Below are 25,110 nucleotides of genomic sequence, written 5' to 3' on the forward strand. Positions count from 1 at the left end.
CTTCCTTCTCAGCCTCTTTCTGGCTATGCCTCAGGGAAGTAAATTACTAAATGAGCTTGCCTTTTGTCTTGTTCATCTCGTATTGTTACGCAATTAAAAGAAAAAATCTTGATGCTGCTGCTTCCCTCAGAAAGGCCACATCAAAAGATAGACTTCACCAAAAATAATACACACTTTTTCCGAAGACACAAACAGTTCCTTGAAAAGGATGTCATGCTGTAATTTGTTTTGTGAATTCTATAAACCACAGAACATTTACTTACAGTAAAGTTTGACCTTTCTTTTTCCTTCTTTTTATGCCTACAAAGCTCTATCTTCTCTTCTTTGAGAAGAAATACAATGGCTAAAATTCTCTTTAAAGTGTGTGTGTGTGTGTGTGTGTGTGTGTATTCTCAATTGGATTTTATTAGAATACTGAATTCAATTTCTAGCCAGGTTGCTTTGACTTTATGCAATAATATTTTATGGAATGCAATCACTTGTGCAAAGACCAAAGAGAGGCCCATTTAAAACTTTACAGAAAGAATATTCTGTGCTCATAGCATGATGGGAAATGCAATATGTGTACTAAGCTCCTCATTGCACCCCACTGAAAGCAGAGAAATCCCTATGACTGATTTGATGGTAGTAAAATCTCTTTAGGGATTTTTTTTTTGGATAAAGAAAGTAATAACAAGAAATGGGCACATAATTAAGTTTCCAAAGTGCATGTGTCACAGGCATGTCATTGTCCCTCTGGAGGGGAAATTTACTATTGACTTAGGTAGACATTTTTCCTGCTATGAGCCCATTTTTAAAAAATCAGCATTTCCGAATTCTCTAAACAATTCTCTGCTGTTTGAGTTATAAGAACATTTTACTGTCATTTGTGTTCTATTTTCCACTTATTATGACCATATTTTACAACCACTAGGTTGCCATGGAGATGAAAATAAACAAAGGTTTGGAAAGATGCATGTTGCAGAGGCTTGTTCTGCCTCACTGTCTTGCCTGTGTATGTGGACTGTATTATCTCTCAATGGATAATACATTTCTTCTTCAGTTATCTAATTGATCTTCATCTAAGGCACACAGGTGAAAAAATTGTGTTCCAGTTTGTATCAAATTTTCTCTAGATTCTTCTTAAATTATTATCATGACTTTTAAGAATAAACTGATCTTTACAAAAAAAGAAAATTTTGAAAAAATAAAGGAGAGAAAAGGAAGAGAAGAAAGAAAGGAGGATGAAGAAAGAAAGGAAGAAAGAGAGGAAGGAGTAATAAAGGTAGACAGGTGTGAGAACAGAGTGGAAGGTCTTCTGTGGAGCTAGTATCTTGGTAGGTGTCCACAGGCACCTTGAAGAGATTCCTGGAAGGAATCAGTGGTTCTGGTGCATCATCTGGGGAAGATCCTAGTCCTTTGGATACCTGCAGCTGGGTACTTTGTTAACTGGATAGTAGCAGAGCAACTGTTCTTTCCAGCCATAGCTTTTAGGAAGAACTGATTTAGAAACACTTAGGAAACTACTTCCCAGGTGGTGCTAGTGGTAAAGAACCCATCTGCCAGTGCAGGAGGCATAAGGGACTCAGGTTCGATCCCTGGGTGGGAATTGTGCCTGGTGGAGGGAAGCACAACCCACTCCAGTATTCTTACCTGGAGAATCCCATGGACAGAGAAGCCTGGCGGGCTACAGTTCATGGGGTCACAAAGAGTGAGACATGACTGAAGTGACTTAGCATGCACACACACATTAAACTAAAGACGTAAGACCATCTGCAAGTTACTGGACCCACATTTGGAATCATAATAAAATATTTCTTGAAGACCACTGTTGCAAAATTATAGCCACATCTTGACATATTAAAATACATGGTATTGATATCCTTCCATAAAATAATGATTAGAAAGGGACATATTTAAACATATATACATTTCTTTCTGTATTTCAAAGCAAAATAAGGTTCATTTTAATAAAATTTAAATATTAATTCTTAAATTACTTCTAAAAATACCTAAATTCTAGAATATATAATTATTCTAATTCTGATTTGTTAATTTTTCTAAACCGAACTTCAATATAGAGTTCAATAAAAGCAAATCTCTTGATTCAGTTATCACTGTAGTTTTATATGGTAATTAATGAGTCACTTTATCCATTTTGAGACTAGCAATCTTATAATCCTTCCGAGCTTGCTATACTTGAGTTTAGGATTTTGCCTAGGAAGCTAGCATTGCTCTATGTTCAGCAAAACACCAAATATAATCATATAATATGACAGACAGTGACAGTGTCCCAAACCAGGAAGAGCTACTGTTGAGGATTTTTCTCTGAACTCTCAGCTCAGAGAAACATTGAGTAATATCTCTGAATTAGTCAGAACTATTACTGGTTATATGACACATCTTAAGCAAGGAAAGTCCCTTAATCGCTTAAAATATTCTTTTTTTAAAACTGAATTCTAAAATTAGCATTGACATTTTAATGTACTAAAGTGATATAAACTTACTAAATGTCACATTTAAAACTGTAATTAAAAGAATTAACTGTATGGACTAGGGACATATATATATATATGAAATTAGATATTTAAGCCCCATATGTATATACACTCATATATTTAGTAAGATTATATATGCATGTATTTTCCTAGTTAGAATATATTGTGTGGTATTATGAGACACACACATTTAAATGAAGCAGTGTAACAAGATTTAGAGCTATTATTATGCAAACTTTTAAAATGTACTATTTTTGCATAGTTTCTTTATTCTCATCAAGGATTTAGTCTTTTAAAAACAGTATACTGTGCTTAACATCTTAATGTAGCAAAATCATATAAACTCATTAGATGTCATATTTAGACTTCTAATTTTCTTAGAAGCTACTTTTAAAAAATCAAAAGAATTCAATTTAAGAATTTAGTGCAAATACTTTATACTTGCTGTGAATTAGTTTTTCCTTGACTATAGTGTCCAGAGTCATCAAAGGAAAAACACACCTCAGAATTGACCTGAAAAGATAAGGGCAGATCAGTTCATACTTTACAAAGATATTGATGAAAAAGGATGTTGAGCTTCAGAAAATCGTTTTTCTTTTCTCCCTTTTTTTTTTCTAGTTTTATTGGTATAATTGACATGCAGCATTGTATGTTTAAGGTGTATAACATAACGTTTTGGTACATACATATATATTGCAAAATGATAACCACAATAAGATTAATTCACATCCATCATCTCACATAGTTACAATTTTTTTCCTCTTGTGATGAGAATCTTTGGGATCTACTCTTGAAAGTGAGAGTGTTAGTCACTTCAGTCATTTCAGACTCTTTGCAACCTCATAGGCTGTAGCTCACCAGACTCCTTTCCATGGAATTCTCCAGGCAAGAATACTGGAGTGGCTAGCCATTCCCTTCTCCAAGGGATCTTCCTGACCCAGGGATCGAACCTGGGTCTCCCACAGGCAGATTCTTTACCATCTGAGCCACCAGGGAAGCCGGAGATCTACTCTTAGCAACTTTCAAATATTCAGTACAAGAACAGTCACCACACTATACACTGTATCCTCAGAACTTAGTCATTTTATAACTGGAACTTTATACCTTTGGGTCACCTTCAAGCAAATACCTCACTCCTCCTCTCCCAATCTGGGCAGTGGTTTTTCTTATCAAAAAAAAAAAAAAATTGCAGGAGAACAAGAATAAGATGGAGGGGAAAGTATCCCTTTGATGTATTAGGTCTGAGACATAACAAATGTGAGAACTGCATATGACTTTAGAGACCATTTAAGTGAATCTCCTCTCCCTGCCCACCCTTCCCCCTACCACTGCCAGTTTATAGTTGAGGTAAGATAATTTACTGAGGTCACACAAGTAAGAACAGTGCCAAGAATAGCAACTGGATGTCTTGAGTTGGAATCTTTCTACTCCGCTACAATTGTAATTGAAGCCAAAGAATTCAATTAGATGGCAGGCAGTGGAAAACATTGCAGAGTCTGGTATCCTTTGAAGGAGAGGCGTCATTTATTTCATTTCAGTATTGATTTGTGAAATGTAGAGAAGCTTGAGAAAGAATGAAAGACCAAGAAAACATGAGCTGAAAGCATGAAAAATTGTAGGAACTATTATTCAACATTCCATTCAACACCTATTTATTGAGTGTCTACCAAGTGTGAATCTGCCTACAATGCAGGAGACCCTGGTTCTATTCCCGGGTAGGGACAATCCCTTGGAAAAGGGATAGGCTACCCACTGGTGGCTCAGAGGGTAAAGCATCTGTGTACAATGTGGGAGACCTGGGTTTGATCCCTGGGTCGGGGAGATTCCCTGGAGAAGGAAATGGCAACCCACTCCAGTACTCTTGCTTGGAAAACCCCATGGATGGAGGAGCTTGGTGCAGGCAACTTTCCATAGGGTCTCAAAGAGTCAGGCACGACTGAGTGACTTCACTTTCACTTTCACCCACTCCAGTATTCTTGGGCTTCCCTGGTGACTCAGCTGATAAAAGAATCCACCTGCAACGTGGGAGACCTGGGTTCGCTCTCTGGGCTGGGAAGATCCCCTGGATAGGAGAACAGCTACCCACTCCAGTATTCTGGCCTGGAGAATTCCATGGACTACATAGTCCATGGGGTAGCAAAGAGTCAGACAGGACTGAGTGACTTTCACTTTCACTTTTGGGCTTCCCTGGTGGCTCAGCTGGTAAAGAATCCTCCTGTAATGAGAGAGACCTGTGTTTGATCACTGGATTGGGAAGATCCCCTGGAGAAGGGAATGGCTACCCACTCTAGTATTCTGGTCTAGAGAATTCCATGGACTGTATAGTCCATGGGGTCACAAAGAGTCAGACACGACTGAGTGACTTTCACTTTCACTTGGAAGATAAGTGATTTGGGGGAAAAAAGCAGAATAAAAGAGTTATGGATGAAAGAGTTGGGGAGTAGATGTGAGAATGGGTGTTAGGGAAATGTCTTTTTGAAAAAATAATATTTGAGCAAATATTGGAGTGAGGGTGGGGAGCTAGTCATCTAAGGAAGGAGCACTCCGGGCAGTGGGAAGAGCTGTAGTCAAACCCCGATGGCCGGAGTGCATCTGGCATGTTTGTGAAGAGAGTTCTGGCAGAGAGTGGTAAGAGATGGGCTCAGAGAGATGCTGGACAGCCTCACTGTGTGGAGACATGGGTCATAAAAGCCCTTTATTTTTACCCTGAGAAATATGATGGAGACCTCATTAAGTATATCAATCTGGTTGCTGTTTTGAGAGAATGTGTTCGAGAGGGTAGTAAAGAGAGATAATAGGGGTACTTCTCCGGAGGCTGCAGGTGTAATCCAGGGTAAGAATGTAGACACAGGCCAGCGCAGTGACGATGGAGGTGTTTAGATGTGGTAAGTTTCTGAATAGTTTGAAAGTCTAGACTACAGGGTGCCCTGATGGACTGGACATGGGTCTGAGAGAGAGAAAGGGGGATGCCACAGATGGAAAATCACATCAGTAAAGAAAAAGGAGGATGCTGAAAAACAGAAAGGAACAGTGTGTTAATGTGTGTGTGTGTGTGTGTGTTGCTTTGTGGATTTGTGAAGAAATGGAGGGTAAAGGTTCAGGAAGAAGAGCAGCCTTGCTCTGGTTGGTGTTGGTGAAGAACACCAGTTATACTTGGTGTGTTTGGAGCTCCCAGCACTGGCCCTCTTCACAAATACCCATGGTAATCCCTTCCTTTGGTGCTTTCCCAGAAAGGCTCTGGTCCAGTGGTGAGCGGGGTGCTGGGGGCCATCCTGAAGCCCAGCCACCACAACTGCTGCCCGGAGTCTGGTTAGCAGCTGTTCTTTGATGTGCTGCCTTCACCGCGTCTCCAAGCATGAACTCTTCATGAGGCGTTTTGTTGGGAGCATTCTTCTCCTGCACTTTGTGCACAAACATATATAGATGGATGAAAAAGCGTGCATGCTCTAATGTGCATTTTAATTTTGTAAGAAAAACCTAAAAATAAGTCCCTGTACCATTTGAAAATGTTTAATTTTATAATCTGATGCGTTTAAGCAGTGACTTAACAATTAAACTAGAAAAAATGTAGGCTTAGATTTTTCACCTATAACTCATATTTACATTGTTTTAATAATTTGTTTAATGTTCATTGAATAATGAAATTTATAATGTCATTATAAATTATACAGGGAATCAGAATCTGCTGCCTCAAGTGTCAAAAGGACCTCATCATTCTAAAGCACATTTTTAAGTACTTTACTTCATTGATGAGGTCAGAAATTATATAAATCACATCATACCACTGCCCTGCTCAAAGCTTTTCAGTTTCCCTTCTTGTTCGAAATGAAATCCAAAGTCACAATATCTGAGAAGGCCCCACACTAACTTCATGCCACCTTTCTGGCCCCACTTCCAACCATCTTGCCTTGCAGTGTGCACTTTGCCCTAGCCACCGTGACCTCATGGGCTGACCTGAAGACACTAGAGACGCTCCCACTTCAGGTCCTGTGCACTCGCTGTTCCCTCAGGCTGCACTTCCTCTTCACTCCTCACGGTGCAGTTCTCTGCTCAGTGTCACCACCTCCGACAGCCTTCTCTGAACACCCATGTCTAAATGTGCACCACCTCCTGTGACTTTGTCTATGTGATTTCCCCCCTGCTTATCTGTGACACACTGTCTTTCTCCTCCATTGGAGTGCAAACTCCATGAAGGCCAGAGAGCAGAGATTCTGTCTACTCTTAACGCTGGCCTTCCAGCAGTGCCTGGCCCATCACAGGTGGTTGGGTCGGATGCACTGAGTGAGGGAAGTGAATGGGGTGACCTTTGCGATGCTTTTATACTGTGGTCTACTCCAGTTCTTGAGACACTTGACACCCTCAGCCCCTGGTTTCCTCAGCATCAGGCTCTCCGGGTTCTGTTTCAGATGGGTGGGGCCTGGGATCTGCAGGCCGTCACAGACGCCCTCTGCTATGTACACCATATGCTGCAGTCATTCTGGACGATTTTCACAAGGCTCCATGTCCTTTCAGATGTCCATGCCTTTGTACTTGCTAATCCATCTGCCTAAACTGACCTCCCTAATTTTACTTCCTAGCAATCTCTTACACTGATATCCGAATTCCCTTTTCATGTCCATCCTTCAGGTGGACTTCTTTCATACCACCCTCCTCCCTGTTGTCTACCCATACACTTCTGTCTCTTGGTACATTATTTGTGCCTGAATTCCTACCATGCTGCTGCTGCTGCTAAGTCACTTCAGTCGTGTCCGACTCTGTGCGACCCCATAGACAGCAGCCCACCAGGCTCCCCTGTCCCTAGGATTCTCCAGGCAAGAGCGCTGGAGTGTGTTGCCATTTCCTTCTCCAATGCATGAAAGTGAAAAGTGAAAGTGAAGTCGCTCAGTCGTGTCTGACTCTTTGCAACCCCAACAGATTGCAGCCCACCAGGCTCCTCCACCCATGGGATTCTCCAGGCAAGAGTACTGGAGTGGGGTGCCATTGCCTTCTCCAAATTCCTACCATACTGTACTACAAAGACACAATTCCTAGCTACTTCAGCTATTCATGTTTTTGAATCTGGGCACGATCCCAGTGCCTCTCATGTAATAAGGGCTCAATAAGTGACTGCTAAATGAATATAAAAATATTGAGTAACTGAAATTTTGAAATATTGATTTGGCTGGGCTGGGTCTTCACTGCTGCCTGCAGGATCATTGATCTTTGTGGTGGTGTGTGGAGTCTTTAGTTGCGGCATGTGGGATCTAGTTCCTTGACCAGGGATTGAACCCGGCCCCCTGCATTGGCAGCGTGGGATCTTTGCCACTGGACCACCAGGGAAATCCCTCTAGAATTTAAAATGCTCTGAAATGCTTTACATTTTGAGTTGAAGGCTGAGGAAGCAAGCTTTGCTTTTCCATAAAGCCAGAGCAGAGCATGCTCCCCTGCACAGGGCTTGCCAAAGGAGTGACTAGCATAGCGTGCTGTTGACTTGACAGAGGCTGAAGTGAGTCATGGGAAGTCACTAGTGGTGTTCAGCTTAGGCCCAGGACATGACTCAACATCAGCGCAGGCAGTTCTTTGGCCATTGACTAGAGCTGAAATAAAACCAGAACTCTGATTCTAGCAGCGGAGGTTTCACATTAGAATCACATTTTTATAGAAAGGGACTTCCCTGGTAACTCAGTAGGTAAAGAATCTGCCTGCAGTGCAGGAGACCCAGGTTTGATCCCTGGATTGGGAAGATCCCCTGGAGAAGGAAATGGCAAACCATTCCAGTATCCTTGCCTGGAAAATCCCATGGACAGAGGAGCCTGGTTGGAGAAGGCAATGGCACCCCACTCCAGTACTCTTGCCTGGAGAGTCCCATGGACGGAGGAGCCTGGTGGGCTGCAGTCCATGGGGTTGCTAAGAGTTGGACACGACTGAGCAACTTCACTTTCACTTTTCACTTTCATGCATTGGAGAAGGAAATGGCAACCCACTCCAGTGTTCTTGCCTGGAGAATCCCAGGGACGGGGGAACCTGGTGGGCTTCCGTCTATGGGGTCGCACAGAGTCAGACACGACTGAAGTGACTTAGCAGCAGCAGCAGCAGCAGCAGCAGCAGCAACAACTAACAGTATTTCATAGAAAGAAATCCAGAATGGGATTCTTTTCTCCTTATTGTGTTTAGTGTCTAATCACCTGATCTATGTCTCCCTTTAGTATTAGTAGTAGAAGTAGTAGTAATACTAATTGTAGTATTTTTGTCTCCATTTATTAAATTTTTAAAATTTTTAATTGGAAGATGATTGCTTCACAACATTGTGTTGGTCTCTGCCATACATCAACATGAATCAGAAATGGGTATACATATGTCTCCTCCCACTTGAATCTCTCTCCAACCTCCCACCCCACCCCATCCCTCTATGTTGCCCCAAAGCACCAGGTTTGAGCTCGCTCCCTACATCATCACGACAAATTCCCACTGGCTACCTATTTCACATACAGTAATATATGTGTTTCCATGCTGCTGTCTCAATTTGTCCCCCGTCTCTTCCCCCACTGTGTCCACAAGTCTGTTCCCTGTTTATAAGCTTGATGTGCTCTCTGTAGCATGAGTCTTGCTTGGGGAGCGGGCATACAGGAATGTTGGAGGAGGACTGCTTCTTAAAGAGAGCACGACAGAGTCTCCAGTGGTCAGGAGAAGATGGAAAAGCAGAGATACCGTTATTATTGCTTCAGTCATTTTTTATCCAGCAAGAAATTTGTGTACAAATCATCAGCGGGCCCTCTTCATCATTCTCCTGTGTTACATACACTACTTTGGTCCTGTGCCTGTGTCTCTTCGATTTACTTCCTTCCTTTGTAGAACTACATTCTCAAGTACGTTTATTCAGAAAGGGGCTTTGGAATTATGCTTTTGAGACCTTGCATGTCTTTAAGTATTTTTAAGTATTAATAACATACTTGAGGGCTTCCTTGGTGGCTCAGTGGTAAAGAAGTTACCTACCAAGGCAGGAGACACAAGTTTGATCTCTGGTGCAGGAAGATCCCACATACCATGGAGCAACCAAGGCCCATGCACCACAATTACTGAGCCCATGCTCTTGAGCCCAGGAGCTGGGAGCTGCAAGCACTGAGCCGACATGCCGGAATTACTGAAGCCTGCTCATTCTAGAGCCCATGCTTTGCAACAGGAAAAGCCACTGCACTGAGAAGCCTGCATACTACTCCTAGAGAATAGCCCCCAGTTGCTGCAACTAGAGAAAAGACCACGTAGCAATGAAGAGCCAGCCTTGCCAAAAATATATATTTTTTTAAAGTATCATACTTGAATCCCAGCACATAATGGCTAGAAGTGAATTAAAGTTTAAAAATAATTTTCCCTCAGAATATTAGGACAGTCAGTGTTGCCGGTTAGGATTTTGATGTCAATCTCATTCTTCATCTCTTTTGAGGGTGACTTTTTTTTAAAGGAACTCTGGGGATTTGAAGTTTCCTGAGAATATGTATAAGTGTGTATTTGTTGTTATAGATAGAGCTTGGCACTGGTTGGACTTAACAAATCTGTAGACTTTAGTCATTTTTCAGCTCCTAAAATTATCTTCTACTATTAGTTGAAAAATTCCTCCTCAGCATTCTCACGGATCCTTTATTCAAATACAAGGCTTCTATATTGATCATTCATGTCTATTTTTGCACTTATTATTATATATTTTATCTATTTGCTTCCTTTTATAGGGGACTATTTCAATTTTACTTCTTCAGATGCCTTACTAATTTATACAACTGTAGTTTTTATCTTTAAGTTCTTTCCTTGTTCTTCAGTTATTCTTTTTCATAACAGGACATCTGTGTTTTAAAGATAAAATGCTTTCTTGAATCTCCTTGAGATTATTACTTCTGTTCCTGAACTATCTCTGTTTTGTCCAGGGTTGTTAGTATTTACATTTATTTTAAACTTTTTTTCTTCATACTGCCGAGTCTCCTTATGTTGGGAAATTCCTACTCTGCCGTTGACATTTATGAAAAGAATAGCTGCTGTCAGCTTTTCCTGTGGTTGTGTAAATGGGTCAGTTGGGTGTTCTGTGTCAGCCAGTCTGGATTAGAGTGCATAGATGGCCAAATCGCACTTAGGGGTATTGCATTCTAGAAGATGGCTTGTGGTCTGTGTATCTTCCTGTGCTTGCTCAGTCAGCTGTGCCCGACACTTTGTGACCCCACGGACTGTAACTCGCCAGGCTCCTCTGTCCATGGGATTCTCCAGGCAAGAATACTGGAGTGGGTTGTTATTTCCTCTTCCAGGAGATCTTTCTGACCCAGGGATCAAATCTGTGTCTCCTGCACTGTAGGTGGATTCTTTACCTACTGAGTCCCATGTATCTTGCCAAATGACTGCATTTTGGGGGACAGTATCCACACAGAAAGGCTTGGCTTTCTCTAGACATCCTTTTCTTAAAAAAGAATCATGTGAATGTTTTGCCTGGGGTTAAATACTGGTTGTTGGCATAGAGGAAAGGTAATTAAGGTGTTGAGCTTTAGTCCGGGTCCTCTTAACCAGCTAACATTTTAACACTTCCTTATTTTCAGACCTGCCTCTTTTTCTTTCACCATCCCTGTTTCTTCAGTGGGGTTCCATTGAGGATCTCTCATCTCTTCTATGGTAACCTTCTTTTTGTTTCATTCTTTTCATATGCACTTGGTCAGTTCCCCTTTTCTGGAGATTTATTTAAAATATCTATTTGTTGCCAACTCTCCTATCTTCAGTTTTTGTTACACATATATTATTTGTTTTTGGGGGGGTAGTGATTCTGATACTTGGTAGCATTTTATTTTAAAGTGCTGTAGCACTTACGGAAAAGTTACAAGAATAGTACAGAGCTCCTGTATGCCCTACACCCAGCTTTCCATAATCTTAGAAACTTATAATACCACAGGTACAGTTTTCAAAATTAAGAAATGAATATCTGTGTAATACCCTTAGCTAAGCTGCAGACTTTATATGGGACTGCACTTTCCCCAGTAGTGACTTTGCACTTTCCCCTTTTCTATTCAGGGTCCAGTCCAAAGCCTCATGTTGCACTTAGCTGTCATGTCTCCTTCAGTTCAGTTCAGCTCAGTCGTGTCCAACTCTTTGTGATCCCATGAATTCCAGTAAGCCAGGCTTCCCTGTCCATCACCAACTCCTGAAGTTCACTCAAACTCACGTCCATCGAGTCAGTGATGCCAAATAGCCATCTCATCCTCTGTCATCCCCTTCTCCTCCTGCCCCCAGTCCCTCCCAGCATCAGGGTCTTTTCCAATGAGTCAACTCTTTGCATGAGGTGGCCAAAATACTGGAGTTTCAGCTTTAGCATCATTCCTTCCAAAGAACACCCAGGACTGATCTCCTTTGGAGTGGACTGGTTGGATCTCCTTGCAGTCCAAGGGACTCTCAAGAGTCTTCTCCAACACCACAGTTTAAAAGCATCAATTCTTCGGTGCTCAGCTTTCTTCACAGTCCAACTCTCACATCCATACATGACCACTGGAAAAACCATAGCCTTGACTAGATGGACCTTTGTTGGCAAACTAATGTTTCTGCTTTTTAATATGCTGTCTAGGTTGGTCATAACTTTTCTTCCAAGGAGCAAGCATCTTTTAATTTCATGGCTACAAACACCATCTACAGTGATTTTGGAGCCAAAAAAAAAAAAAAAAAAGTCTGACACTGTTTCCACTGTTTCCCCATCTATTTCCCATGAAGTGATGGGACCAGATGCCATGATCTTCATTTTCTGAATGTTGAGCTTTAAGCCAACTTTTTCACTCTTCTCTTTCACTTTCATCAAGAGGCTTTTTAGTTCCTCTTCACTTTCTGCCATAAAGGTGGTGTCATCTGCCTATCTCAGGTTATTGATATTTCTCCCGGCAATCTTGATTCCATGTCTCCTTCAGTTCAGTTCAGTTCAGTTGCTCAGTTGTGTCCGACTCTTTGCGACCCCATGAATCGCAGCACACCAGGCCTCCCTGTCCGTCACCAACTCCTGGAGTTCACTCAAACTCACGTCCATCGAGTCGGTGATGCCATCCAGCCATCTCATCCTCTGTCGTCCCCTTCTCCTCCTGCCCACTATCCCTCCTTAGTCTCCTCCAATTTGTAGTGAGTTCTTAGTCTGTTCTGGCCATGACTTTTAAAGTGTACTGATCATTCTTATTTGTCAAGTGTCTCTCAATTTGGGTTTGTCTGATATTTTCTAATTATTAGATTTGAGGTTGTGTGTTTTTAGCAAGAATATTACAGAATTGATCCTCCCGTCTCAGAGAGTACTGATGTTAATATGTCTTATTACTGGAGACTGGAGATACTAATCTTGATTACTTGATTGTAGTAATAGTTTATTCAAGTAGTTATTTTCTATTTACCTCAATTCTTTTGTACTTATTAGTTGAAAGTTTTATGTATGCAGAGGTAGAGGTATTTTTTTCTTTTATGTGTTTCTTCTATTATTTTTTAATCTCTGTGAGAACTCTTGGATACTTACTTGACTCTATGGATTGTAATCCAATAATGTCATTATTTGTTTTGTTCATCAGATTGTCTCACCTTTGGCCATTGGGAGCTCTGTTACATTGGTTTTTATGCCCTACTAACATGCCTCTCTCTTTCTGGGCATTTTATTTATTTATTTTTTGTCACCTGATGTTCCAGAAATATCTTGTATTTCCCTGCTATAGTCCTGGAATCAGCCACTTCTCCAAGGATCCCTGAACCTTTTTTTTGAAGCCCAATGCTAACTGTACTCTTTGCCACTGCACTGTCATTGCTTTTAGAAAATACATAGTAACCCATGTATACACACATATCTGAAGGTTTTTCTATATCTATCTACCTGATTTATATTTAAAACTATGAGTTCATTTGTATATTTTTATAATTTTCTTTCAGTGGGATATTGGGATAAGATGAGGGACTAACACATATGCATCATTCCCTGTCTTTTACCAGAAAACCCAGTTATTCAGATAAAATATTAAATGAATGCCTTTGAATATTTAAGATTTGCTTAAGAAAAATCTGTTTAAAAGAGATCTGTGGTAGATATGCAGATGACACCACCCTTATGGCAGAAAGTGAAGAGGAACTAAAAAGCCTCTTGAAGAAACTGAAAGTGGAGAGTGAAAAAGTTGACTTAAAGCTCAACATTCAGAAAATGAAGACTGGGCATCCAGTCCCATCACTTCATGGAAATAGATGGGGAAACAGTGGAAACAGTGTCAGACTTCATTTTTGGGGGCTCCAAAATCACTGCAGATGGTGACTGCAGCCATGAAATTAAAAGACGCTTACTCCTTGGAAGGAAAGTTATGACCAACCTAGATAGCATATTCAAAAGCAGAAACATTACTTTGCCAACAAAGGTCCATCTAGTCAAGGCTATGGTTTTTCCTGTGGTCATGTATGGATGTGAGAGTTGGACTGTGAAGAAGGCTGAGTGCCGAAGAATTGATGCTTTTAAACTGTGGTGTTGGAGAAGACTCTTGAGAGTCCCTTGGACTGCAAGGAGATCCAACCAGTCCATTCTGAAGAAGATCAGCCCTGGGTGTTCTTTGGAAGGAATGACGCTAAAGCTGAAACTCCAGTACTTTGGCCACCTCATGCGAAGAGTTGACTCATTGGAAAAGACTCTGATGCTGGGAGGGCTTGGGAGCAGGAGGAGAAGGGAACGACAGAGGATGAGATAGCTGGGTGGCATCACTGACTCGATGGACGTGAGTCTGAGTGAACTCCGGGAGTTGATGATGGACAGGGAGGCCTGGCGTGCTGCGATTCATGGGGTCACAAAGAGTCGGACATGACTGAGCAACTGAACTGAACTGAACTGTGGTGCCTTAGTTTCATCAGTTTAAAAGATAACTGAACATGAAAGAGTTTAATACTAATAATAGGAAAATAAATAAGATTCAGTTCAAAATTTAGCACATCTTTAAACCAAACATATTTACAACATAGTAGGCACTCATGAGAAGAGTTGACTCATTGGAAAAGACTTTGATGCTGGGAGGGATTGGGGGAAAGAGGAGAAGGGGATGACAGAGGATGAGATGGCTGGATGGCATCACTGACTCAATGGACGTGAGTCTCAGTGAACTCCGGGAGTTGGTGATGGACAGGGAGGCCTGGCGTGCTGCGATTCATGGGGTCACAAAGAGTCGGACACGACTGAGCGACTGATCTGATCTGAGGCACTCAGTAAGCATGGTGTCATACAACTCTTATACTCATGCATCACTAACTCATTCAACAAACTACCACTCGAACACAACTCTAAACATACACATTTTAAAATGGAAGGCATTTAAAGTGATGTTGTTGTTCAGTCCCTCAGTTGGGTCTGGCTCTTTGCAACCCCATGGACTGTAGCATGCCAGGCTTCCCTGTCCTTCACTGTCTCCCAGAGTTTGCACAAACTCATGTCCATTAAGTTAGTGAGGCCATCCAGCCATCTCATCCTCAGTTGTCCCCTTCTCCTCCTGCCTTCAATCTTTCCCAGCATCAGGGTCTTTTCAAATGAGTCAGCTCTTTGCATCAGATGGTCAAAAGTATTGAAGCTTCAGTTTCAGCATCAGTCCTTCCAATGAATATTCAGGGTTGATTTCCTTTAAGATGTACTGGCTTGATCTTCTTGCTCTCCAAGGGACTCTCAAGAGTCTTCTCCAGCACCACAGTTTGAAGGCATCAATTTTTTCAGCACTCAGCCTTTTTTATTGTCCAGCTCTCACATCCATACATGACTACTGGAAAAACCATAGCTTTGAGTATATGAACTTTGTAGGCAAAGTAATGTCTCTATTTTTTTTTTTTTGTATTTTTAAATATTTTAATTATTTTTTTAAATTTTATTTTATTTCCAAGCTTTACATAATTGTATTAGTTTTGCCAAATTAATATGCTGTCTAGGCTTGTCCTTGCGTCTCTTCCAAGGAGCAAATGTCTTTTGATTTCATGGTTGCAGTTATAGTCTACAGTGATTTTGGAGCCCAAGAAAATAAAGTCTCTCACTGTTTCCATTGTTTCCCTGTTTGCCATGAAGTAATGGGACTGGATGCCATGGTCTTTGTGTTTTGAATGTTGAGTTTTAAGCCAGCTTTTTCACTCTCCTCTTTGACCTTTATCAAGAGGCTCTTTAATTCTTCTTCTCTTTCTGCCATAAGGGTGGTGTCATCTGCATATCTGAATTTATTGATATTTTTCCCGGCAATCTTAATTCCAGCTTGTGATTCATCCAGCTCAGCATTTCACATGATGTACTCTGCATGTAAGTTAAATAAGCAGGGTAACAATATACAGCCTTGATGTACTACTCCTTTCTCCATTTTGAACCTCTTTTTTCCAAATTTTCTGTTTTTTCATACTTTTGGAGTGATTTCAAATATACAGGATTAGTCCTGTGAAATAGAGCATTTTGAAAGCCTGTGTGAATTTGCAGGCCAAATTTTTACTCTTTTCTTCTGTTATAATAATTTTTTGAGACAAAATTGAACATTTATAAAAATGTTTTGTTGGATGGAACAGTTTGTATCTCATTCTCTTTTTCAGTTTATACCTTCATTTTGATGGGGGCATTCACTGCCTTCTTTTGATAGTATTTGTGGGAGGTATTTTCTTTTTGTTTTGATATTTTGAATGTCTGAAATTATTATGTGCTGTCAGTTTTGCATCTTGGATGTATACGAGGTTATAAGTTTTTAAATTTGTTCTGTAGATTTTTTCCTTCATATGTTGATTTCCTAAATGGGTCCTTCAAGTTTCTTGCCATTTTTTCACATCTCTGTTTTGTGCTGTACTGAGAGAATTTGTCAAATTTATCTTCTAAACAGTCTATTACACATTTTGTTTGCTTTTTCTTTTTTTTTTTTAATAGCACCTTCTTTTCATTGTGTACCATCTTATGTCTTTGAGAGTAATCCAAATTTCTGTAATTATACTCTCTTCCCTGCATTGTGTCTCATTTTCTGAGTTCCTTTTCTTTTATTCATTTGTTGGCATGTTACTTTTGTTGTCTTTCATGCTAGAGACTTTCTTCACACAGTCCATCATATCTGAGAAAGGGGCACCAAAAAGATAGTTGAGAACTCTGTGTGACTGACAGGGGCTTTTGACTGGTGAGTTTCCTGAGGAAAGATAGGGGGAAAAAATCTGACTGTTGGTCTGAGTGACTCACAGATGTCAGGTTCTCTGGGTATTTCCTCTTTGGCCAGTTTGTTTCTCAGGGAAGACAGAGAAAAGTCATCTTGCTTTTTGTGGCTCCCTCTTTATAGATTTGCACTTATCTTCAAGTTTTCCCCTCCATTGATCAACTCTAAGTTTCCCATATTATGTTGGTAGCCCTTGTCTCCTATCTTATCTTTTTCTTTCAAAAATATGTACATATATATTTTATATCCAGATATTGAGAGAAGCCTTTATGAAGAAGGTAGTATGTGAGCTGTGCCTTGAAGGGTGTTTATCCTCCAGTCAATCTTACAAGTATAGATTGACTCGGGAGAAAGAAGAGAAGTGGAAGCGAGAAGGAAAGGAGGTGGAAAAACTTAATGCATGGTTATTGTAAGGCATATGGTTAAATGAACAACATTGCTTAAACATCTACCTCCATATTTTCCTAAGAGTAGTGTTTGTTAATTCTTCAAGAGATGGGAATACCAGACCACCTGACCTGCCTCTTGAGAAATCTGTATGCAGGTCAGGAAGCAACAGTTAGAGCTGGACCTGGAACAACAGACTGGTTTCAAATAGGGAAAGGAGTACGTTGAGGCTGTGTATTGTTACCCTGCTTATTTAACTTATATGCAGAGTACATCATGAGAAATTCTGTGCTGGATGAAGCAAAAGCTGAAGTCAGTATTGCCAGGAGAAATGTCAATAAATAACCTCAGATATACAAATGACACCACCCTTATAGCAGAAAGTGAAGGAGAACTAAAAAGCCTCTTGCTGAAAGTGAAAGAGGAGAGTGAAAAATTTGGCTTAAAACTCAACATTCAGGAAACTAAGATCATGGCATCTGGTCCCATCACTTCATGGCAAATAAAGGGGGAACCAGTGGACACAGTGAGAGACTTTATTTTGGGGGGCTCCAAAATCCCTGCAAATGGTGACTGCAGCCATGAAATTGAAAGATGCTTGCTCCTTGGAAGAAAAGTTATGACCAACCTAGACAGCATATTAAAAGGCAGAGATATTACTTTGCCAACAAAGGTCCATCTAGTCAAACTATGGTTTTCCCAGTAGTCGTGTATGGATGTAAGAGTTGGATGATAAAGAAAGCTGAATGCTGAAGAATTGATGCTTTTGAACTGTGGTGTTGGAGAAGACTCTTGAGAGTCCCTTGGACTGCAAGGAGATCCACCCAGTCCATCCTAAAGGAGATCAGTCCTGGGTGTTCATTGGAAGGACTGTTGTTGAACCTGAAACTCCAATACTTTGACCACCTCATGCAAAGAACTCACTCATTGGAAAAGACCCTGAGGCTGGGAAAGATTGAAGGTGGGAGGAGAAGGGGACAACAGAGGATGAGATGGTTGGATGGCATCACCAGTGCGATAGACATGTGTTAGAGTAGGCTCCAGGAGTTGGTGATGGACAGGGAGGCCTGGCATGCTGCAGTCCATGGGTAGGTCACAACTGAGCAACTGAAGTGGACTGCGTGTTTGTAATCTAACGTAGTACATAGGATTAATCAAACTAATTAGATGGAGTACCTTGAGAAAACACTCTTGATTCTTTGAGATAGTTTATTGTAACACCTAATATTCCAACATCATATATCACATTGTTATTTCATGCATATGAAAAGTAGTTAATTCCTAACGTGATACTTTTATGAAGATTATTGGTGTTATTAGGAAGGAAAAGAACTGAATATCTCTCCTAATAATGTAGCTATATTAGAGATTCTTAATTTTATTGAAGAATAAAATAATAAACTTGTACATGATAAACAAAGTTAGATATTCACTTAGTTCCACTGATTGGCAGTTCAGATATGAGGCTTTCCAAATGTCAGCAAGACTACTGTGGAAGTCACTTGTACATTTGTGATATTGAAGTCTTGGAACTTTTATACTTTTATGAAAATTGTGGAGTTATGAAAGACATTTAATTCCTTTTTATCTCTATGTAGGTATGTTTCAAATAAGTATTTTTTTTAATTTTATAACTTGAACAACTTCTTGTCTACATGCAAAAAGATTTAAGTAGAAAACTAATATGTAGTTATTGTTAAAAAAAGAGATCTGGGAATTTGCACATTTAAAAAGATGAAAAGAACATAATTGTGTCACTATTCAAGGATAGCTATTTTAATATTTTGTTTAGTTATTTCTCCCAAACATATAAAAGAGAACTTACTGCTTTTTAAATTCAGTGTAGGGTGAACTAGTCCCATTTCATTTCATTAAATAGGCTTTGAAAGTTTGGATTTTAATGATGGCACACTCTTTGTGAAGGCTGCATTAAAGAACTATTGGGTTTTATAAAGCCCAGTAGCATCCACTAGTCACTGGCTCTCAAATCCAGCTCTGAGGAGGAAGGGGTGAGTGAGGCTGTGAAGGTGAGGAGGTGAGTGCTCAAGTGTCCAAGTGAGGCCAGCAGGGGTGGCAGTCAGGGATAAGGCAGCCGCATTCCTTGTGTGTCTGACCTTAGACTGGCTTAACATTATAATCTGGATCCTATTAAAGGAATTTTGTGTTTTTCCTTTGCAAGAGTCACCCCCTACCACGACAAATATTTAAAAATGTTTCTTAAAAAAAGTTGGAAAAGCAACTTTTTCCCCAAAGAAATTTATAGTTCAAATTTACACCAAGTTCTTACTAACCGGAGCAAGCCAGGTTTTCACTAAAGCTTTGCCTTTCCTCTGTAAAACATTAGTCACTCCCTTGGAAGAAGCAGTTTTTTTTTATAGGCAGTGGGATAAAACAGCCACAGATGTTCATGTAACATGGCGGGCTTTAGAATGTACCTGCAAGCATTTTTTTTTTTTTTAATTCGGACAAAAAGATAAAAGAAAAAAGACTGAATTGGGACGCAAAAATAACAGTGATTGATTCAGTATTAAGGAAATGATAAGTTTTTGATCCACTCAAATAGTGTTTTCTTTCCCCCTTTTCTTTATTCTTGGGAAGTTCTTGAGATTGTGCCAAATCATTTTCACTGCACAATTTTTGAAGGTATTTGCCATTCCCATGTGTAACCGGTTGCCTTTTTACTGTGCAGAACTGTAGTGAAGCCTGTGGCCACAGAGTTTGATCCAGACATGGTCCTGGTTTCTGCTGGATTTGATGCATTAGAAGGCCACGCCCCTCCTCTGGGGGGGTACAAAGTGACTGCAAAATGTAAGTAATATGCAGGATTTTTTTTTTTTTTAAACATGTGAAGAGTAAACTTAGGTGAGACATTCAAATGATTTTAAATGATGTTTACGGCTCTGTCAGATTCATCCCTCTGTAGAAATTGGCCTTTAAGAAAACAGTTAAATCATTCCCTTTCGTGGACTTGAAGGGACATTTCAGAACCTTTAGTTTTTCAGGAATCGTGTTTTGCTATTTAAAGGCAGAAGTGATAGGGTTTCTGTTTAGAATATGTTAAATGACTTGAGAGGTCTAGAAAAGATACTGGGCTTTTGCAAGTAGACTGGAAATCACTGTGTTTATTTCATTGCACTTTGGGTAGAAATAGCTATTTCCCAGTGTTTCCTCTTCTAGGTTTGAATACAAACGTGAGGCTCTGTACTAGCCTATGGGTAGCACTCAGGGTCTCTACTGGTCTTCTCTTGTGCTGCAAAGATTAACTTTTTGGATGTGTCCCCTAGCAACTAGACACCACATGAACAAATGAATTTTGTGTTATGTTGCATTTGAATAACATGACCTAGTGGAATCTGGCTAGAAAGAATCTTTTAGAAGGATTTCTGTGCTCTCCAAGTATGAAAACAGGGCATATGTATAAGTCCACACATGCAAATATATGCTGGCACTATGTTAAAAAAAAAAAGATGAAGGAATTATGTAAAATAAGTAAAATTACACCAAGAATAGTACCCACTATTGTGTATTTTAGTGGGAGTTGAAAAGAAATCGAAAGCAACCCAAGTAGTTCTAAGTGAGAGGGATGAGTTTGGAACAAATGTGTTTTATTAATTTGAAAAGAACCAAAGAACCAGTATTATGCCAGCCTTTGTTTTAAGTTGGCGTCTCATACGATGGGTTTCTGCACTTTAATTCCTCCAGTAACATTGTTAGGCCGTAGCTATTTTTAACATCTGTTATTTACTCAGTGTTCTTGGTGCTTTGTGGTCTATTGAAAATATATTAGAAGAGGCAACTCTGCAAACACAAGTGAAGCATAATTCACAATTGTGGTAACTCTGAATAAGAGAGGTGTTTGTTCACATCAGATATCTTTATTATCCTTGTTCTTTGTGAAGTTCCGCTCACAGGGAGGTTAGTCTCTTCACTGCAGACAAACCTCATTTGGGTCAAGACTGGTGAATAGTTTAGTCTAAATAAAAGGGGGAAATGCTTGTACCCTAGACTGAGATAAACCCAAACAATAGACAACACATGGAGCAAAGACCGAAATCTAGAAAAGGTATCCTTTGCCGTAAAATCTAAGAGTCTCCCTCAGAACAAGGAATGTCTGTTCTTGGGTCTTTCTCCCTGCCAACAGGAAAAGTTGTAACAAGTTCGAACTAGCTGGAAGGAACTAAAATTTGTTTGCTTGTTTATTTGTTCTATTTTTGCCAAGTCAGATTCAAACTCAAATCTCATGTCATCTTGGAAGTGTCTACCTCTTGTTAGCTTTAGTGCAGCGCCCCAGGACCTTCATTGTATGATGTTTCATTGTCACCTAGGGGGAAAGCTCTTTGTTGTTCTCTATCCCAGAAGATGATCTGTAATTTCTCCAGTCCCTTCCCTCCCACCCCTCCTTATCTATTTCTTCTCTTCTTTATCTTTTCTATTCAGCAGACCATTACTTCATTACTAGGTGACTTGTTTCCTAAGAAATACAGACAGACACTAATTTTAAATGTTTGAATAATTGACCTTTTGTTGAGTATTCACAGTTTAATAAGGAAAAGATATACAGTTAGGGCAGGAAATCTCAGAACCCAAAGAGGCTATCTAGAACAACTTACACATTTCATAGATAAGAAAACAAACTTATTTTACCATCTGAAATAATTGGGGTTAAAACCCAAGTACTTACCCTGAATTTGTAGTTAGATGAAATTATATAAGTTTTTACTGGACATTGTCGAAAAAGAAAAACGTTTCATAAAATGCATAGAGAATAGAGAACTTGGGTGCACACTACAGAGGACTTTTTGGTGCCCAAGACCCTTAACTTCACAATCAATCAGCCACTGACAATGACAGTCCCATGCTACCTAATTGAAAAATAGCAGAACATCATAGGCAACTGTCTGTATAGATCAGCTCATGCAGGCCTGAGTTTGCTAACTATATTTTCTAGAGAAGCTGCCATACTGACTGGGTACAGGTTAGAATTACCAGACCACTGTACAGTTATTCCCCAAGTAGTTCACAGTAGTCATTTTTTCTTTCAACCACCCAGCAGATGCATTTATGTTGCCTTGGTTTATACAACAATTAATATTGGTCCTTCACTCTCCTATACTGAAAGTCATTCTCTGTTTGAGGAGAGCCCCCAAATGAGGCTAGAAATGGGACTAAAACCTAGAGTATAGAAGTAGAATTTAAAGAAGCAAGTTTCTTTCCTGATGTTTTCCCATTCCTGCAAAACTCACTCTCGCCCATAGTAGAATGTTTAAGGATCTTAAGAATGTAGTTTGGAGGATACTGGCTTGTCAGAGATGCTAAATTTTATTGTCTTAGCACATTGAATAAATCCTCTAAAACTTTTGTTTGTTAACTCTCATATGAAAAGATAAGTCAAAACAGCAAGTTCTTTTGTTTGTTCTAAAAATCTAATTAAAGTTGATTCTTGGCTAGAACTGTTATTCTTCCTTCCTGTTTTCTCCTCTCGTCTCTTTATGTATTAAGTGTTCTTTGTTGTGAGACTACAATACAGATATTCATATTTGTTTGTGCTGAAGTCCTAAATGAATTATCTGAATTAGCTATTTGAAACCTGTGCTATTCTTTTAGTTAATCACCAGGATTAAGGTCCAAGCTGAACAGAATAATTTTTGTACCCTGCCCTAAAGGTTTCATCAAATTTTACCTTACAGTTATCAGTTTATCTTTTTAAATACTCTCATTTGGATCTTTTTGTCTTCAGTTTACGGTTTAAGAAGGTTAGTATGCCAACTGAATGCCATGCTAAATTGAATAAAATAATTGGTTCACCATATTGCAGCTCCCCCCGGCTGTTTAACAGTTTGTTTGTGCATGCTAAGTGGCTTCAATCGTGTCTGACTGTTTGGAACCACATGGACTGTGGCCCACCAGGCTCCTCTGTCCAGGGGATTCTCCAGGCAAGAACACTGGAGTGGGTTGCCATGCTCTTCTCCAAGGGAATCTTCCCAACCCAGGGATCAAACCCACATCTCTTTATGTCACCTGCATTTGCAGGCGAGTTATTTACCACTCGTGCCACCTGGGAAACCCAACTTAACAGTGTTGCCACCTTTAAAAAAAAATGGTTCTTTAGTTCAAACTCACTTTACAACAAAACAGATCTTTCTTTTCAACACGTCTGTGTACTATCTGTTTTCCATGGCTTCAGGTAGTCAACTCATAGGAACAATTTGCTTTTATCATATAGTAAGAACTTTCCCTTTGGAATAATGCAAAAAACATTGCAAGTTGATAGCCATATGAGATTTTTTTTTTAAAGCTTCTTTTATAAACATTGAATAGTTTTATAGTCCTTGAGATAGAAGCCATTCCCTTAGAAAATGCACATGTGTTTTTTTGGACAACTAAAGAATAGGTGGAGAAGGCGATGGCACCCCACTCCAGCACTCTTGCCTGGAAAATCCCATGGATGGAGGAGTCTGGTAGGCTGCAGTCCATGGGGTCGCTAAGAGTCGGACAAGACTGAGCAACTTCCCTTTCACTTTTCACTTTCATGCATTGGAGGAGGAAATGACAACCCACTCCAATGTTCTTGCCTGGAGAATCCCAGGGACAGAGGAGCCTGGTGGGCTGCCGTCTATGGGGTCGCACAGAGTCGGACGTGACTGAAGCAACTTAGCAGCAGCAGCAGCAGCAAAGAATAGATAATAGTAACATATTTTAAAGTTTTGAATTGCCATCTTCTCTTTGATAGACTGTTTCACCCTTTCTAGTGATCCTCTTACTCCTTTTTTAATTTTCTCCTGTATAAGGGTCTTTCATGGTGGTACACTGTTGTGGGTCAGATGTCTGTCTAAATGAATTGGTACTAACAATGGTCACTTATTCAATATTTCCTTTAATAGAGTTATTATCAAAAATGATGCAATATTAAATGGAGAAATAATGGTTTTCTTAATATTGCACCTTGGGCAGGATCGCTTGAATATTAAAACCTACTAGAATCTAAATGGTAAGAAAACTCATTTCATCTCTCCTCAGAAAAATAGGACAGTGGGAGAATGAATCCTTTAAATAATAAACCTGAAATAAGTGTGAAGAACTATGGGAGAGTGCAGGAGAGTTTGTTGAGGGATCAGAGGACCTATGTTTAAATCCCAGCTTTGTTTCTCACTAATTTTGTAAGCAAGTTAGTTTCTTAATCAGCAAAAAAAATTGGAATAATAGGGGGATGAGTAATAATTATGCCTACAATATAAAGAATAAATGATTAAAGCTTATGAGGTAATGGTTTTGAATTTTATTGCTCATATCATTTCAACAGTTCTAAACATTCAACAGAAGTCTGAGATTTTAGATGATGTATTTGAACACAAAATACATAACACAAATATAAGAAGAATTTTATACTCTTATTTGAACAACGTGGTCAGAATGGTCAGAGGTCCTTGGAAGCTATGCAGGATTCTAGATGAATAAAAAGTGTATGTCTCTTCAGTGCAAAGTCAAGTTAGGAAGAGAAGTGCGTCCATCACACATTTCCATGTCCATATACATTCTCATATGGGAATAAATTGGAAGCAATTCGGATGAATTACAGTGGTTTTTTTTTTTTTTTTTTAAATGAGGCATCATCATTTTGTGATGAAGATTCCTCAGCTCCTGCCTTCCTAGAAATTGTGCAGTTTGTCTTGGTATATTGAGGTGTGCTTGGATTTTGACATTATTAGTATGCTGATGTGGGATAAATTATCCAGTGGAGCCTTTTTAGCAAGTAAACTATCTGAAACACAATTAAAAATCAGAAAATAAGCAGGAGAACTTCTGAAAATCAAAAATAAATGCAGAAGTTCCACTTATAAATGCTTTCTTAACCTGCTTTCTTACCCTTAGTGAAATTCTGTTTAATTCTTTGCATGTATAACCAGCATCTCATCCTCTGCCAAACTCTTCTTTTGCCTTCAGTCTTTTCCAGCATCAGGATCTAGGATAAGATGATTAGATAGCATCACTGAATCAATGGACATGAGTTTGAGCAAACTCTGGGAGATAGTGAAGGATAAGGCAGTCATGGGGTCACAAAGAGTCGGACATGACTTAGCGACAGAACAAAAACAAATTAATTAGTA

The 25,110-nt window shown here is 39.7% G+C and overlaps 1 protein-coding gene across 8 annotated transcripts in view; it reads left to right on the top strand.

Annotated features, from left to right (window-relative positions):
- Nucleotides 1-25,110, top strand: part of HDAC9 (histone deacetylase 9) — a 992,890-nt gene that overhangs the window by 832,482 nt on the left and 135,298 nt on the right. For 7 of the 8 annotated variants that reach the window (XM_061413649.1, XM_061413654.1, XM_061413650.1 and 4 more), the window contains one exon: nucleotides 19,695-19,813. In XM_061413649.1, the coding sequence (XP_061269633.1) occupies nucleotides 19,695-19,813 (119 nt within the window). Of the gene's footprint in view, nucleotides 1-19,694; nucleotides 19,814-25,110 lie in introns of those variants that run through there. The other variant, XR_009735813.1, reaches the window with a different exon arrangement.

This window comes from Bos javanicus, chromosome 4 (genome assembly GCF_032452875.1).
Source record: "Bos javanicus breed banteng chromosome 4, ARS-OSU_banteng_1.0, whole genome shotgun sequence".
Classification (NCBI taxonomy): domain Eukaryota; kingdom Metazoa; phylum Chordata; class Mammalia; order Artiodactyla; family Bovidae; genus Bos; species Bos javanicus.